The 18,148-nt window shown below is 38.0% G+C and overlaps 1 protein-coding gene across 4 annotated transcripts in view; it reads right to left on the reverse strand.

Annotated features, from left to right (window-relative positions):
- The window catches only part of ITPR2 (inositol 1,4,5-trisphosphate receptor type 2), a 562,910-nt gene that overhangs the window by 351,100 nt on the left and 193,662 nt on the right, over positions 1-18,148 (reverse strand). For all 4 annotated transcript variants that reach the window (XR_002645176.2, XM_089919972.1, XM_022577817.3 and 1 more), the window contains 6 exons: positions 9,578-9,719; positions 7,346-7,507; positions 3,050-3,222; positions 2,017-2,136; positions 1,715-1,900; positions 98-349 (listed from right to left, as the gene is read on the reverse strand). Coding sequence is in view for 3 of the 4 variants with exons in the window: in XM_089919972.1 (XP_089776098.1) it covers positions 98-349; positions 1,715-1,900; positions 2,017-2,136; positions 3,050-3,222; positions 7,346-7,507; positions 9,578-9,719 (1,035 nt within the window). In the remaining variant the exon portion in view is untranslated. The remainder of the gene's footprint in view (positions 1-97; positions 350-1,714; positions 1,901-2,016; positions 2,137-3,049; positions 3,223-7,345; positions 7,508-9,577; positions 9,720-18,148) is intronic.

Consider the following 18,148-nt stretch of genomic DNA (forward strand, 5'->3'; position numbering starts at 1 on the left):
GATGTGGATAAAACTGATGACTAATAAGAACCTGCTGTATAAAAAAATAAATAAAATTTAAAATTTTTTTTTAAAAAAGAAAATTTTCCAAACATACTCATGAATCGTGATCTTTGTGGGGATTTCTGTCCAGAGCCTGGCATAGCGAACAGGCACCACAGACTCCTGGGGATCCCGGTCAACATGCATGTGCAGCATAAGGCGACAAAAAGATGCTCGGAGGTCAAAGGGCAGGCTCTCATCTGACATACACCGCAGGATCAAATCAACAGAGAGCTGCGTAGAAATCTGGTTTATGGCCAGATACTGGCGATCCAAGCACATCCTTGCAAAGAGATTTAGCTGGTACCTTAAAAATATTAAACATATTACATTATTTGTCTTATCTGGATAAAATTCATAAATATTAGTATCAATCAGCATCTACTTTTATGATTCCAATATTTCCCAGTGTAGGTGATAACTGGTGTAAAACTCTTCTGGTAGTAGGTTAAGTGATCAAATGACAACACACAGGGCTTCCCTGGTGGCGCAGTGGTTGGGGGTCCGCCTGCCGATGCAGGGGACATGGGTTTGTGCTCCAGTCCGGGAGGATCCCACGAGCCGCGGGGAGGCTGGGCCCGTGAGCCATGGCCGCTGAGCCTGTGCGTCCGGAGCCTGTGCTCCGTGATGGGAGGGGCCACAGCAGTGAGAGGCCCGCATACCGCAAAAAAAAAAAAAAAAATGACAACACACAGATGAAATCACCTCTATGCCCATTCAGTTGCAACTTCTCTTACTTGTTCTAGCAACATATATCTGGTGGAGAGTGTCATTAGGCTCTCAGTTCTCGGTTTCCTAGGTCTGCAAATACACTAAGCCTGTAGGCTATGGACAACAGCTCACATGAAACCATGTTTCTCTGCCTTTCCCAGGCTCACTCAGCTCCAGGCTCTGGTATCTACACTCCAAGGGTAGACCCACTCAGTTCCCAAACCAAATGTGATCAATCCAAAGGCATCAGTACACTTGGATTCATCAGCCTCCGAGATCCAGAAAGTAGCCTTTGGCCTTGTAGCTGTAGCTACAGAAACCAGGAAACACAGTGAATTCTCTGCCTTTCTCAGATTCCTGTCTTTTGGGCCCAAAGTTGCCCAAGGGCTTCTGCCTTGGGTTTCCAAGCCTTAGACTCAAAAATGCCAGCTAGTCTCTTGCTCCCAATATACTGACCACCAGCAACTACCACTGAAATTTCGACTGCCATATGCCCCCGCTGAACTTTCACAGCTAAAGACACCAGATTCTCTGAAGCCCTAGGTCTCCACATAATCACAAGTGGTATATATATAACTACCAGCTAACTTTCTCTGAGGCCACCCCTACAATCGGATCAGCTTCCCCAACCCCAATTTCACCTCCCTCTCAACTCAATTACCTAGGTCCCAACATGTCTCTCATCTGCACCCACACCAGTCAACAAGAGGAAAAAATCCTTTGCTGCACAACAGTTCCAAACTAGCGGAAAACTAGAAAATTGCAAGTGGTATATGTGGAAAACACAGATGTTTACATTTACTGTGAATATTTGAAATAATACTAAATATTTCAGCTGCCCTAGTTCTGACACAACTTCTTAAATTTCTTCTTCATAGATACCGAACTTTTATAGATGTCAGAGAATCATCTCTCAATGAATATGTGAGACTAAGAACTACCATTCTCTACAATACTTAACCTGTAGTAGGTAAGAACGTCTAAATCAGCCTTGGTGCCTTCTTTTGCTTCCTGAGCAAGGTGCCTGATAGCTTTGCCATGAGGTTCCTTGTTGCTGTCAATCCAGTAGAGCCAAACTTCTTCGTCATCAATGTCATCTGAAAGGATGGCGCTCTCCATGAGGTTGTCTCCTTGCATTGAGACCAGCCTTGAAATAAATAACACACACAAAATCTATGAACAAGCTCATTCAGAAACATGATAAGGAACTGTACTGCTTACAAATAATGAACAGAATAGGATGTCTCCATCCTCTGGGCTTACTTAGTTTGAATGAGAATATCTGCATTGCCTGGGCTCAACATAAATTTGCAGATGAGTTCTTGAGTTACAGGTATAGCCGTGGTATTAGACACGCAGAGATCTGATAAATAATCCAAAAACCTGACAAGAGAAAAAATTAAATTGATCATTAACAAAAAGCATCTTGCAAAATCATACCCCCAAATATACTTTGAGATATAATGAAACTGACTTTCTAGATATATTCTTAATATTATTTCCATGCAACATTTTTCTAATGTGTTGCTTATCTACTGCACCATTAGAAACAAATTAAATATCCAGTTATTTGTATTTAGGACAAATCTTGTTTCCAAAAATGATATGTTTGCTTTTATTTATTTGGTGATATTCGTCCCACAGCACTGTGACTTGTTATATTTACAATATCAAAATAAAGCCAGATCAAAGCTAATGTTGTGCTGAGTAAAACAGACATACAGCACATACTTAATCAACGTGAATATGGCCTGGTCAAGTCCAAGGCCCAATTCTACCTTCTAACACTTATTTCCTTGCTAATTAAGAAAATTTTGTCAATCTGCTTGACATTTCTGCATTCATTTCTCCCAGATAAGGCAGCATGGTATAAGAGACAGGGTACTTGACACAGAGTCAGAAACTCTAAATTCTGTTCCTAGTTGGTCTCTAGGCTTCTATTTTCTCATCTCTAAAATGTGGATAATATTATACGACCAGTGTACTTCATGAGAATGTGCAAGGGTTTAAATGAGGCAATGTATTGAATTGAATGAAATATGAATATATTTTGAAAAACTATGGGGTACTATAAAAACACAAGTTATCAGAGTGAAAATCAATTACACTTAAATACGTCTATAAAGGGTTTTGATCTCCTATGAGATAATAACTGTTTATGGTACATAATTATTATAGCAATAAGCCCAACACTGTTTTGTTCATGAAACAATTCGAACTTTAAAAAAAGTTCTAAAAATAAAGCAAAAAGCCACAGTCCCCACAAGAAAAGAATACTGCATGAACCACTTCAAACCTTGGCTCCCGATTTCTCCTGAGTAAACTAACAAATGTTTCTATTTCTTTTGCTGTGATGTGTTTCTCTAGTAGTTTTCTGTTGTTGTGCAACAAAGCTGTGATGGTATCTTCTGCCAAAATATCATAGCCAATCTGGGACTGCATGACACAGAAATTCTTAGCAATATATTCCTACAAAGGAGAAAGACTGTCAGAATGCACTGACAAAGAGCTCAGAAATAACAGATTCTATTAGGGTCAGCAACATTGATTAATTTATTCATAACAGAAAACTCGCTAAAAATTATTGTTAAAGAAGAGCAAATAAATAATTCTTTAGTAAATAGGATATCTGAGGAAGTAAATGGAAATCTATTCGCATATACCTCATTCAAATTATAACAGAAAATTACGTGCCTAGTAATAATTTTTCATACGGGTGTTTACACTCTTACAAGTGAGAAAAACAAAAATAAACTGAGTTAAAATGACAATTTTTTATGACATGTTAAGTAATGATTTCACCAGTATAACAGACACCTTTCTTCGAACACTCACTAAGAGCTATAACCTAGGATTCTGGCATAATTATAGAAACAAAAATGACTCTTTGACATTTGGTTCATGAAGCATGAGCTCTATACCGTTACATGACAATCCCAGGTGAACTTAGCTGATTTCTTTTTTGTACATATACCACAATGACCTATTAAATCTCTTTAAAATAATGATAAAATTTCACAGCACTTTTTGTCTTTAAAAAGCTATCCAATAAGATAATGTGATTGATCACTTTATTGATCAGATCCATTCATCCAAGACATATTTCTGGAAAGCCATTCCAGGTAGTTTGCAAGACTAGGGATGCGGCAGTAAGACAGATAAGCTCCCATAGAGCTTACATCCTAGTGAGAAGGGGCAGTCAATGAGGTAGCAAATAGGATCATTTTACATGTTGAGAAGTGAAATGAAACAAACAGAGGGATGGGAAAAGGTGACAACTTGAGATGGGGTAGACTCCTGAAGAGGGGACATTTGACCTATGATAGAAATGATGGAAATGATAAAAAAAAGGAGGCAGCCATGGGGAGAGAAGCCATCGAGCAGTGGGAGTACCAAGTGGAAGGCTCTATAATGGTGGAACCGAGTCTTCAGAGTTCTGTAAACACAAGGTGGCCATTGTGGCTGGAGTACAGCGAGTGAGCAGAAAGCAAGAGCTGACGTGGGAGGTGAGGCCCTTGCGAGCCACGCTGAACACAGAAACATTCATTCTTAGAGCAAGAGAAAGCCACTGGCGAGCTTCCCTCATGCATGATTCCATCTGCTCCTTCTTCCCACCACCTCGCCTCTCTTCCAAGCCACGTCTCAGCCAACCACACAGCACTGGTAAGCTTAACCCCGTCCACAACCCAAAGTTTTCACTTCAATTTCTTGGAGATTCTCCTTGGGAATTTTTTCTATGATGGGAAAATTTATTGATTAGAAAGTGTTTTTGCCTTAAGATTTACTGGAACCTACCTGTTCCTTGAAAATGCTACTGGTTGCACAAATCTCATTATATTCTAGGCAGCAATTCTGTGGCCTTTTTCAAAATGATGGTTTTGTATATTGGGTACCAGTTAAGTAAAGTAAATGTCTTCTATTAGTGTATCATTTTAAAGATATGTATTAATTTATACACTTGTATGACTATTGTAATCAGACCCCGATGTTTGATAAATAGATCAAGATGTCAGTAAATAATCAAACAAAATTAGAGGTGTCTCCAAATTCTATAAATAACAATAAACAGAAACTCAACATGAAAGACTTGGGTTAGTACTAAATCACAAAAGAATTCCCTATTAGGACTCTATAAAATATAGGTGAGGATAAAGGAGAAGAAGGAATTATGCAAAAAGTAGAAAGTCTTTCTGCTCATGCTCTATTTTTTTTATTATTATTATTTATTTTTGGCTCCATTGGGTCTTCATTGTTGCACACCGGCTTTCTCTAGTTGCAGTGAGCAGGGGCTACTCTTCATTGCGGTGTGTGGGCTTCTCATTGCAGTGGCTTCTCTTGTTGCGGAGCGTGGGCTCTAGGCACGCGGGCTTCAGTACTTGTGGCATGTGGGCTCAGTAGTTGTGGCTCACGGGCTCTAGAGCGCAGGCTCAGTAGTTGTGGCTCACAGGCTTAGTTGCTTCGCGGCATGTGGGATCTTCCTGGACCAGGGCTCAAACCCGTGTCCGCTGCATTGGCAGGTGGATTCTTAACCACTGTGCCACCAAGGAAGTCACTCCTCAGGACACCAGGCATGCGAGTCCCCAGCTTAGACAAGGAGGAGTGAGAAAGAACTTTGTGCCAGACCTCGAGGGACTGGGAAAAGACACCAATTGAGACATGCTGCCTGGACAATCTACTAGGTACTAGCAGAACAGCCAAACCAAGGATATCCAGTGCTGAAGCACAGGGCAGTGCTGTGGAAAGCGGGTCCACAGGACCCTCCCAAAGACTGAGTGTAACGGAGGACACACACATTAGGGGGTCCCATAGTTCTGAGGGTACCAGGTAAACTCTGTAGACCTATTGATTTTTTCAGTTAATTCAATCTCTCTCATAGACTATTGCATGTAGTGGGGAGTGGAGGCCTATCTAGCAAAGTAGATCTTTCTAGACCCAAGAAGGGAAATGAGGCCACAGAGTGACCGCCAGTCCCACCCCCGTCCCTGGCCTCTGCTGAATAACGTGACCCTGGTATCTGGGGCTTCTTGGAAGCTGACTCTCTGAGTGCTGTCTGTCATTTGACGCTCTGGAACTTAATTTTCCTTCCAATAAAACAACATAACTCTACCTACATTACCTTGCCATCTTAAAGGAATGCAATGAAGTTGGGAAAAATAATTCCAATGACAAGCATTTTCAATTGGGAGGAAAAATGTTTATAACTAGGATTATATTAAAAAGCATTTAAGAATCTGTTTATATTGTCTGCTTCCTCACTCTTGTCCTTGTCAAATTATTTATCTTCTGGTTAATCTGTTTTACATATTCTTTTTAGACTTTTTCTTAATCTTTAAACTGAATTTCAAAAAAAATGTATTTTCACACTTTTTTTTAAAGCTTTTTTTTTTTTCTTGCCAAATAACTTTTAGACTACTTTAGAGGCAGTACCACGATTATTAAGAGCCTGGGTTTGAATACTGGCTCCAGTCAAAACTGTGTATTCTTTGGCAATTTATTTAACCTCTCTGTGCCTCAGTTCTTCATCTTAACCCAGTATTAACCAAGTTATGTTGTGAAAAGTGCTTAGAACTGAGCCTGGTAAAATGTTAGCACTCACTAAATACTACTAACTATTCCCAAATAACCTGCAGCCTCCAGGCCTGACAACCTAGCCCCGCCATGGCTCAGCTCTACCTGCCTTCCCAGCTTTCTCTTACAGCATCCTCCCCCATGCACCAAACTCATCAGTGAAGTTTACAAACTATATACTCATCTCTCCAACTGGCTAAGAGAAACATGGGACACTAATGTACCAACGATAATTAACTGAAAGCAATGTTATATTCAGCAAATGTGTATTATTGAGCACATTGCAAAATATTATATATTTTTTAAGACAAAACTGAGACTTAAAAGGAAACTTCACTTGAAGTTGGGAACTTTTAGCTATATCCTTGAACACACCTGGGTTCCCTGTCCTCCACAGTTAGGAATGTCTTGGGATGAAAGTGCCCTTTCTGGATCCATCATTCTCTTTTCAGAAATATCTCTTCACTAAAATGCTTGTTCCCATACAATTTCTGAAAATGATTTTCATCCAACCCAAATGCTTCTTCTCCAAGTGCTCTTCCTGGGTTCCCCCAGCTGAGCTCCTCTCTCTCCTGAATTCCCACAATGCTCTCCTATCTCTCCTGTCCCCTCTATGCCTCTAACTTATGTTTCAGATGTACATGTCATACCTTTTCCACCAGACAATGAATTCTTTGGCCTACACACAGCGATTTGGTACCGCACATGCTCCTAGAAATGCCAAAAAATGTCTCATTCATCTTTACATAACATATCCAGCATGGCTCCTGCCCAGCAGGAGCTAATACCATGCACATACAAGGACTTAGACATCCTCCCTTGACAATTCTAACTTTACGTGGAAGAATAAATACATATGTCAGCTCAATTACATTTTAGGTCATTTTTGTGTGTTGCCGATATAAAACATTGCATTGCAAAGCAGAATTTCCCGTTCCTATTTAAATGTCTTAGAACAGTAACCAAAGAACTTTGCCCATACTTTAGATGTTAAACAGAGGTAAAAAGGAGAGCCACCCTCCACCTGATTTTTCCGGTAGTCCTGCTGTGAATGTCTCAGCACACGGTAGCACAGCCTCAGCATGTACTTGTAGGGGGCATATCTTTGATCCCCCAGATCTTCAAGTCTCAGCATTGAGCCTTCTCCGGCTTTCTCCTTAAAGGGTGCTTTCAGAATCCCAAATACCTAACAGGAAAAAAAAACAACCGCTTATTCTGATGAATGGAGGTGCACGTTTTGCAACATTGCAATAAACAGTGTGTTTATTACACACTGACTGGAAAACACTTTTGTAATATTTGAATAGAATTAACATAAAGTAAAAATAAAAAAGATTTTCTTAGGATACAAGACCAACTTATTAAGGGACAGAAAAATACTGCTAAAAGGATTCCCTAAGTTGAATGACAAAAACAATATTTAAATAAAATGCTTAATTTTGTTTAGAAATTCTATTTTATTAAAATAAAAATATAAAGATGTTAGGTTGTACCAAGTTACATGAACATATTCAGATGAACTAAAATATAGTTTGATTTCGATAGGCTTTATAATTCTTTCTATTATTTTCTATAACTTTCTAAAATCAAAATAATATAAGGAAAATATTTACTTTTCATCTGAAACTGACATCAAAAAACTGCCTCCAAATATTGCTTTTAAACCTCTTCATAAAAGAATTAATTTATTGTTTCTATACATAAAGATGCGGCCAAATCAATGAATGCATAAGCATTCAAAATAAATAAGGAGCCATATGGGCAGCCAGTGATACCCAGTGACTCAGATTCTTCTTGTAAGAAGATTAGCAGTGGGAAGTATTTAAAAATCACTAAGGAACATAATTCTTTTAGGCAGCAAGACAGCAGGTAGGATCACCTGGAGATGAACTGGTAGGATGAGCAAATTGTTTATGAAAGAGCACCTAGGCAAAGATATGAGGAGTCATACAAGAAAGCGAAACGGAATAGAATTATCCTTTGTAGTTCATGAAATATAACATGAATTAAAGTTTCTTCAGTAATTCTATATTCACTAAACCTTGAATTTTATTATTTATAATACTAAAGTAAAATGTTTGACATATGTTGGTTGGAATAATATTAATAAATCATTCAAGGCCCTAAAAGTCCTTGAAATCAAATGTTTTATACAAAAGAAATGCTAATGTCAGAAAAGGCTTTGTCTCATTAGATTTACAACCTTTACTTTCTTTGAGGAAAATGTTGATTTTATATACTCAGACAATCAGCTATAGAATATTAATTGACAATATGTCTACTGTCTTCCTTTCCCAACTCCACAAGAACATGTATTTCAACAACATAAGTTTTATTTAAGTATCTTCCTTCAGTCCACAATTAATGCAGAAGCCCATTACTTTATATAACAATTATCAGAATAAAAGAATGCATGAATGTAGGCATGTCCAAATGTGCATATTATTAAGGAGTAAATTAATTTACTGGCATGTTATGAACAATTTCAGGAAGACATAGCATAGAAGCAGCTCTAGACTTTCAGGGCAAAAACCAGAATACTGTATAGAGCACTTGAGAGCTGATGAATAGGCTGCCCTACTTTTCGAAGGAAGAAAGGGAAAAAAGTAGGAAGCAAATGGAGATGGCAGCTTTCAAGTTCCCCTGGAAACTGTACTTAAAAAAGCATTATAGCATATTTTCTGGAGACAGTCTGACCACGGAGGTTTTTAAAGGTCGGTGATAGGCTGTCTCCAAGATGGCCCCCAATGATCCCTGCCTCCTGGAATTATACTCGTATGGAATACTGTCTTCTTGACTGTGGGCTGGATTTATGGACTCACTTCTAACTAAGAAACAAGGTAGAAATGATGAGATGTTACTTCTAAGATTAGGTTACAAGAAAACTATGGCCTCCATCTGAAGGCCCTCTCTTGCCCTGTCCTGGATCTCTCACTTCTAAGGAAAGCAAACTGCCGGCTCTTGAGGCAGCCCTGTACGGAGGCCCATGCCAGTGACCTGGGAAGTGAATCCTCTCCCATTTGAGCGTCGAGGTGACTGCAGTCCAGCCAGCACCTTGATTGCAGCCTGTGAAACACCCTGAGCAAGAACTGTCCACCCCCAGATTCCTAGTCTGCAGAAACAGTAAGTATCTGCTTTGAGACACTAAGTTTTGGGGTAACTTGTTACACATCAATAGATAACCGATACAAGAACTTTCCTGACACTATAATTCAAAAAGATCAAATATGAAAAATTAGTACATGGAAACATTCACCTGTGCCAATATGTTTTGTTCCCTCATTAATTTCTGACGTTCTCGGTTTGGCTTGGTGATTACCACATCCAGAACGTCTTGTCCATTGTTAGGTACATCAGCAACAAAGAAGATAAGGTCTTCCAATAATTTGGTCACAAACCTATCATAAAACGAAAAGGAAACATTATGGTGTGTTTAATTTTGGAAATATATTTAAATAAACACTAAGAACTAAAACACTAGGGAAGTGAAAGTATTTTATAATAATTATTTAATTAACAAAATACCTAATGCAGTTAATATTTACTTAAATCTTTATGAAGAGCATACCTTTTTCAGTTACTCCAACCCGACCCCACCTCCACCTCTAATCAAATATCTGGAAACACAACTATGAAATAAAACCCTGTGAGTCCCAAAAACAGATGTGTTGAGAGCATTTCACCTATCCACAGATGCTCTTCCATGACTGATTACCAAAGAAGAGTATTTCTGCTTTAAGGGAGAACAGCTAAACTAAATTCCTTTTTTAAAATTATTTATTTATTTATTTACTTTTCTTATTAGTCATCCATTTTATACACATCAGTTTATACATATCAACCCCTATTGCCCAATTCATCACACCACCACCCCCACTCCCCCACCGCTTTCCCCACTTGGTGTCCATATGTTTGTTTTCTACATCTGTGTCTCTATTTCTGCCCTGCAAACTGGTTCATCTGTACCATTTTTCTAGGTTCCACATATATGCATTAATATACGATGTTTGTTTTTCTCTTTCTGACTTACTTCACGCTGTATGACAGTCTCTAGATCCATCCACGTCTCTACAAATGACCTAATTTGTTCCTTTTTATGGCTGAGTAATATTCCATTGTATATATGTACCACATCTTCTTTATCCAATCGTCTGTTGATGGGCATTTACATTGCTTCCATGACCTGGCTATTGTAAATAGGGCTACAATGAACATTTTGGGGTGCATGTGTCTTTATGAATTATGGTTTTTTCTGCGTATATGCCCAGTAGTGGGATGGTTGGGTCATACAGTAATTCTATTTTTAGTTCTTTAAGGAACCTGCATATGGTTCTCCATAGTGGCTGTATCAATTTACATTCCCACCAACAGTGCAAGAGGGTTCCCTTTTTTCGACACCCCCTCCAGCATTTGTTGTTTGTAGATTTTCTGATGATGCCCATTTTAACTGGTGTGAGGTGATACCTCATTGTAGTTTTGATTTGCATTTCTCTAATTATTAGTGATGTTGAGCAGCTTTTCATGTGCTTCTTGGCCATCTGTATGTCTTCTTTGGAGAAATGTCTATTTAGGTCTTCTGCCCATTTTTCAATAGAGTTGTTAGTCATTTTAATATTGAGCTCCATGAGCTGTTTATATATTTTGGAGATTAATCCCTTGTCCAATGATTCATTTGCAAATATTTTCTCCCATTCTAAGGGTTGTGTTTTCTTCTTGTTTATGTTTTCTTTTCTGTGAAAAAGCTTTGAAGTTTCATTAGGTCCATTTGTTTATTTTTGTTTTTATTTCCATTACTATAGGAGGTGGATCAAAAAAGGTCTTGCGCTGATTTATCTCAAAGAGTGTTCTATGTTTTCCTCTAAGAGTTTTATAGTGCCCAGTCTTACATTTAGGTCTCTAATCCATTTTGAGTTTATTTCTGTGTATGGTGTTAGGGAGTGTTCTAATTTCATTCTTTTACATGTACCTGTCCAGTTTTCCCAACACCACTTATTGAAGAGGCTGTCTTTTCTCCATTGTAAATGCTTGTCTCCTTTGTCATAGATTAGTTGACCATAGGTGTGTGGGTTTATCTCTGGGCGTTCTATCTTGTTGCATTGATCTATGTTTCTGTTTTTGTGCCAGTACCATATTGTATTGATTACTGTAGCTTTGTAGTATAGTCTGAAGTCAGGGAGACTGATTCCTCCAGCTCCGTTTTTTCCCTCAAGACTGCTTTGGCTATTAGCAGTCTTTTGTGTCTCCATACAATTTTTATGATGATTTGTTCTAGTTCCGTAAAAAATGCCAATGGTAGTTTTATAGGGATTGCATTGAATCTGTAGATTGCTTTGGGGAGTATAGTCATTTTCACAATAATGATTCTTCCAATCCAAGAACATGGCATATCTCTCCATCTGTTGGTATCATCCTTAATTTCTTTCAGGAGTGTCTTATACTTTTCTGCATACAGCTCTTCTGTCTCCCTGGGTAGGTTTACTCCTAGGTATTTTATTCTTTTTGTTACAGTGGTAAGTGGGAGTGTTTCCTACATTTCTATTTCAGATTTTTCATCATTAGTGTATAGGAATGTAAGAGATTTCTGTGCATTAATTTTGTACCCTGCAACTTGACCAAATTCATTGATGAGCTCTAGTGGTTCTCTGGTGGCATCTTTAGGATTCTCTATGTATAATATCATGTCAACTGCAAAGTGACAGTATTACTTCTTTTCCAATTTGTATTCCTTTTATTTCTTTCTCTTCTCTGATTGCCGTGGCTAGGACTTCCAAAACTATGTTGAATAATAGGGGTGAGAGGGGACATCCTTGTCTTGTTCCTGATCTTAGAGGAAATGCTTTCAGTTTTTCACCATGGAGAAAGATGCTTGCTGTGGGTTTGTCATATATGGCCTTTATTATGTTGAGGTAGGTTCCCTCTACGCACACTCTCTGGAGAGATCTTATCATAAATGGGTGTTGAATTTCGTCAAAAGCTTTTTCTGCATCTATTGAGGTGATCATATGGTTTTTATTCTTCAATTTGTTAATATGGTGTATCACATTGATTAATTTGTGTATATTGAAGAATCCTTGCATCCCTGGGATAAATCCCACTTGATCATGGTGCATGATCCTTTTAATGTGTTGTTGGATTCTGTTTGCTAGTATTTTGTTGAGGATTTTTTCATCTATATGCATCAGTGATATTGGTCTGTAATTTTCCTTTTTTGTAGTATCTTTGTCTGGTTTTGGTATGAGGGTGATGATGGCCTCATAGAATGAGTTTGGGAGTGTTCCTTCCTCTGCAATTTTTTGGAAGAGTTTGAGAAGGATGGGTGTTAGCTCTTCTCTAAATGTTTGATAGACTTCACCTGTGAAGCCATCTGGTGATTTAATCACCGTTTCAATTTCATTACTTCTGATTGGTCTGTTCATATTTTCTATTTCTTCCTCATTCAGTCTTGAAAGGTTATACCTTTCTAAGAATTTGTCCATTTCTTCCAGGTTGTCCATTTTATTGGCATAGAGTTGCTTGTAATAGTCTCTTAAGATGCTCTGTATTTCTGCAGTGTCTGTTGTAACTTCTCCTTTTGCATTTGTAATTTTATTTATTTGAGTCCCCTCCCTCTTTTTCTTGATGAGTCTGGCTAATGGTTTATCAATTTTGTTTACCTTCTCAAAGAACCAGCTTTTAGTTTTATTGATCTTTGTTATTATTTTCTTTGTTTCTATTTCATTTATTTCTTCTCTGATCTTTATGATTTATTTCCTTCTGCTAACATTGGGTTTTGTTTGTTCTTCTTTCTCTAGTTCCTTTAGGTGTAATGTTAGATTTATTTGATATTTTTCTTGTTTCTTGAGGTAGGGTTGTGTAGCTATAAACTTCCCTCTTACAGCTGCTTTTGCTGCATCCCATAGGTTTTGGATCTTCATGCTTTCATTGTCATTTGTCTCTAGGTATTTTTTGATTTCCTCTCTGACTTCTTCAGTGATCTCTTGGTTATTCAGTAATGTATTTTTTAGCCTCCATGCGTTTGTGTTTTTTACAGATTTTTATCCCTGTAATTGATTTCTAATTTCATAGCGTTGTGTTCAGAAAAGATGTTTCATATGATTTGAATTTTCTTAAATTTACTTGATTTGTGACCCAAGATGTGATCTATCCTGGAGAATGTTCTGTGCGCACTTGAGAAGAAAGTGTAATCTCCTATTTTTGGAAAGAATGTCCTATAAATATCAATTAAATCTATCTGGTCTTTTTGTCATTTAAAGCTTCTGTTTCCTTATTTATTTTCATTTTGCATGATATGTCCATTGGTGTAAGTGAGATGTTAAAGTCCCCCACTATTATTGTTTTACTGTCGATTTCCTCTTTTATAGCTGTTAGCAGTTGCTTTATGTATGGAGGTGCTCCTATGTTGGGTGCATATATATTTATAATTGTTATATCTTCTTCTTGCATTGATCCCTTGATAATTACGTAGTATCCTTCCTTGTCTCTTGTAACATTCTTTATTTTAAAGTCTATTTTATCTGATATGAGTAATGCTACTCCCGCTTTCTTTTGATCTCCTTTTGCATGGAATGTCTTTTTCCATCCCCTCACTTTCAGTCGGTATGTGTCCCTAGGTCTGAAGTGGGTCTCTTGTAGACAGCATATATATATATATGGGTCTTGTTTTTGTATCCATTCAGCATGCCTGTGTCTTTTGGTTGGTGCATTTAATGCATTCACATTTAAGGTAATTATCTATATGTATGTTCCTATTACCATTTTCTTAATTGTTTTGGGTTTGGTTTTGTAGGTTCTTTTCTTCTCTTGTGTTTCCCACTTAGAGAAGTTCCTTTAGCATTTTCTGTAGAGCTGGTTTGGTGGTGCTGAATTCTCTTAGCTTTTGCTTGTCTGTAAAGCTTTTGATTTCTCCATTGAATCTGAATGAGATCCTTGCCCGGTAGAGTAATCTTGGTAGTAGGTTTTTCCCTTTCATCACTTTAAGTATATCATGCCACTCCCTTCTGGCTTGTAGAGTTTCTGCTGAGAAATCAGCTGTTAACCTTATGAGAGTTCCCTTGTATGTTATTTGTCATTTTTCCCTTGCTGCTTTCAATAATTTTTGTCTCTAATTTTTGCCAATTTGATTACTATGTGTCTCGGTGTGTTTCTCCTTGGGTTTATCCTGTATGGGAGTCTCTGTGCTTCCTGGAATTGGGTGGCTACTTTCTTTCCCATGTTAGGGAAGTTTTCAACTACAATTTCTTCAAATATTTTCTCTGGTCCTTTCTCTCTCTCTTCCCCTTCTGGGATCCCTATAATGCGAATGTTGTTGCAATTAATGTTGTCCTAGAGGTCTCTTAGGCTGTCTTCATTTCTTTTCATTCTTTATTCTGTTCCGCAGCAGTGAATTCCACCATTCTGTCGTCCAGGTCACTTATCCGTTCTTCTGCCTCAGTTATTCTGCTACTGATTCCTTCTAGTGTAGTTTTCATTCCAGTTATTGTATTGTTCATCTCTGTTTGTTCTTTAACTCTTCTAAATCTTGGTTAAACATTTCTTGCATCTTCTGGATCTCTGCCTCCATTCTTTTTCCGAGGTACGGGATCATCATCACTATCATTGTTCTGAATTCTTTTTCTGGAAGGTTGCCTATCTCCACTTCATTTAGTTGTTTTTCTGGGGTTTTATCTTGTTCCTTCATCTGATACATAGCTCTCTGCCTTTTCATCTTGTCTCTCTTTCTGTGAATGTGGTTTTTGTTCCACAGGCTTCAGGATTGTAGTTCTTCCTTTTTATGTATTTTCCTTTGTGCTTTGTCTAGTTTCACATGCTCACAGGGGGCATTGTGCAGAGACCTCACATGCGGTGCTTCAGATTGTGAAAAGGCAGCACCGGCACTTCAATATGGCAGTGGTGGGATGCCTGCGGAGACTCTGCGTGGGACACGGCTCTGAGATCTAAACTAAATTCTTAATTTAGATTCTTTTCTTTTTCACTATTAACTTAGACTACATTTCTTTTTTTTTTTTTTTAGCATCTTTATTGGAGCATAATTGCTTTACAATCGTGTGTTAGTTTCTGCTGTGTAACAAAGTGAATCAGCTATACATATACATATATCCCCATATCTCCTTCCTGTTGCATCCCCTCCCACCCTCCCTATCCCACCCCTCTAGGTGGTCACAAAGCACCGAGCTAATCTCCCTGTGCTATGTGGCTGCTTCCCACTAGCTATCTATTTCACATTTGGTACTGTATATATGTCCATGCCACTCTCTCACTTCACCCCAGCTTACCCTTCCCCCTCCTCATGTCCTCAAGTCCATTTTCTTTTTTGTTGTTGTTGTTTCTGCTTTATAACAAAGTGAATCAGTTATACATATACATATGTTCCCATATCTCTTCCCTCTTGCGTCTCCCTCCCTCCCACCCTCCCTATCCCACCCCTCCAGGCAGTCACAAAGCACCGAGCCGATATCCCTGTGCTATGCGGCTGCTTCCCACTAGCTATCTACCTTACGTTTGGTAGTGTATATATGTCCATGCCTCTCTCTCACTTCGTCACAGCTTACCCTTCCCCCTCCCCATATCCTCAAGTCCATTCTCTAGTAGGTCTGTGTCTTTATTCCTGTCTTACCCCTAGGTTCTTCATGACATTTTTTTTCTTAAATTCCATATATATGTGTTAGCATACGGTATTTGTCTTTCTCTTTCTGACTTACTTCACTCTGTATGACAGACTCTAGGTCTATCCACCTCATTACAAATAGCTCAATTTCGTTTCTTTTTATGGCTGAGTAATATTCCATTGTATATATGTGCCACATCTTCTTTATCCATTCATCCGATGATGGACACTTAGGTTGCTTCCATCTCCGGGCTATTGTAAACAGAGCTGCAATGAACATTTTGGTACATGACTCTTTTTGAATTATGGTTTTCTCAGGGTATATGCCCAATAGTGGGATTGCTGGGTCATATGGTAGTTCTATTTGTAGGGTTTTAAGGAACCTCCATACTGTTCTCCATAGTAGCTGAACCAATTCACATTCCCACCAGCAGTGCAAGAGTGTTCCCTTTTCTCCACACCCTCTCCAGCATTTATTGTTTCCAGATTTTTTTGATGATGGCCATTCTGACTGGTGTGAGATGATATCTCATTGTAGTTTTGATTTGCATTTCTCTAATGATTAATGATGTTGAGCATTCTTTCATGTGTTTGTTGGCAGTGTGTATATCTTCTTTGGAGAAATGTCTATTTAGGTCTTCTGCCCATTTTTGGAATGGGTTGTTTGTTTTTTTGTTATTGAGCTGCATACAAATTTTGGAGATTAATCCTTTGTCAGTTGCTTCATTTCCAAATATTTTCTCCCATTCTGAGGGTTGGCTTTTGGTCTTGTTTATGGCTTCTTTTGCTGTGCAAAAGCTTTGAAGTTTCATTAGGTCCCATTTGTTTATTTTTGTTTTTATTTCCATTTCTCTAGGAGGAGGGTCAAAAAGGATCTTGCTGTGATTTGTGTCATAGAGTATTCTGCCTATGTTTTCCTCTAAGAGTTTGATAGTTTCTGGCCTTACATTTAGGTCGTTAATCCATTGTGAGTTTATTTTTGTGTATGGTGTTAGGGAGTGATCTAACCTCATACTTTTACATGTACCTGTCCAGTTTTCCCAGCACCACTTATTCTCAAGTCCATTTTCTACTTCTGCGTCTTTACTCCTGTCCTGTCCCTATGTTCTTCAGAACTTTTTTTTTTTCCATATATATGTGTTAGCATATGTTATTTGTTTTTCTCTTTCTGACTTACTTCACTCTGTATTACAGACTCTAGGTCCATCCACCTCACTACAAATAACTCAATTTCATCTCTTTTTAGGCCTGAGTAATATTCCATTGTATTTATGTGCCACATCTTCTTCATCCATTCATCTGTCAATGGACACATAGGTTGCTTCCATGTCCTGGTTATTGTTAATTGAGCTGCAATGAACATTGTGGTACATGACTCTTTTTGAATTATGGTTTTTTCAGGGTATATGCCCAGTAGTGGGATTGCTGGGTCGTATGGTAGTTCTATTTTTATCAATCTACATCTCTTAATGTTCACTACATTTCAATTTCTCCCTGTACAAAAGAGGAAAAACTTAATTGAACTTCATAGAAAGACAAGAGTAAGCAATCAGATGCTCTAAATTGTTCTGAAAGTATTACCTGATCTATAAAAATCATAATATTCTAAAATCATACACTAATGTTCACCTTTAAATTCTACATTTCAGTTATTATTTTAACAATTACTTGAACTTCAGTGGCATCTAGTACCTAAAGTGCCTGGAAAACAGTTCCCCCCTTAGCCTTCTTCTTCCTCCTTCCTGGGATTTTTCATTTTCTATATGAAGTTTTTTATGATCCCAGGTAGTAGTCCACCAGGGAGTTGCGCCGTATGTGAATTTTTGGATACAACAAAAGCTATCCAACAAATATTTAAATATGTTTTATTCAAGAAGATGTGGTATATATATACACAATAGAATATTACTCAGCCATAAAAAAGAATGAAATAATGCCATTTGCAGCCACATGGATGGACCTGGAGATTATCATATTAAGTGAAGTAAGTCAGACAGAGAAAGACAAATACCATATGATATCACTTACATGTGGAATCTAAAATATGACACAAATGAACTTATTTACAACTTATTTATAGAAACAGACTCAGAGACATAGAAAACAGACTTACGGTTATCAAATGCGAAAGGGGGTGGAGGATGGATAAATTAGGAGTTTGGGATTAGCAGACACAAACTACTATATATAAAATAGATAAACAACAAGGTCTTATTGTATAGC

This window comes from Delphinapterus leucas, chromosome 11 (assembly GCF_059928025.1).
Source record: "Delphinapterus leucas isolate spDelLeu-1000000601 "Yukka" chromosome 11, BTC_Dleu_Yukka2, whole genome shotgun sequence".
NCBI classification, from domain to species: domain Eukaryota; kingdom Metazoa; phylum Chordata; class Mammalia; order Artiodactyla; family Monodontidae; genus Delphinapterus; species Delphinapterus leucas.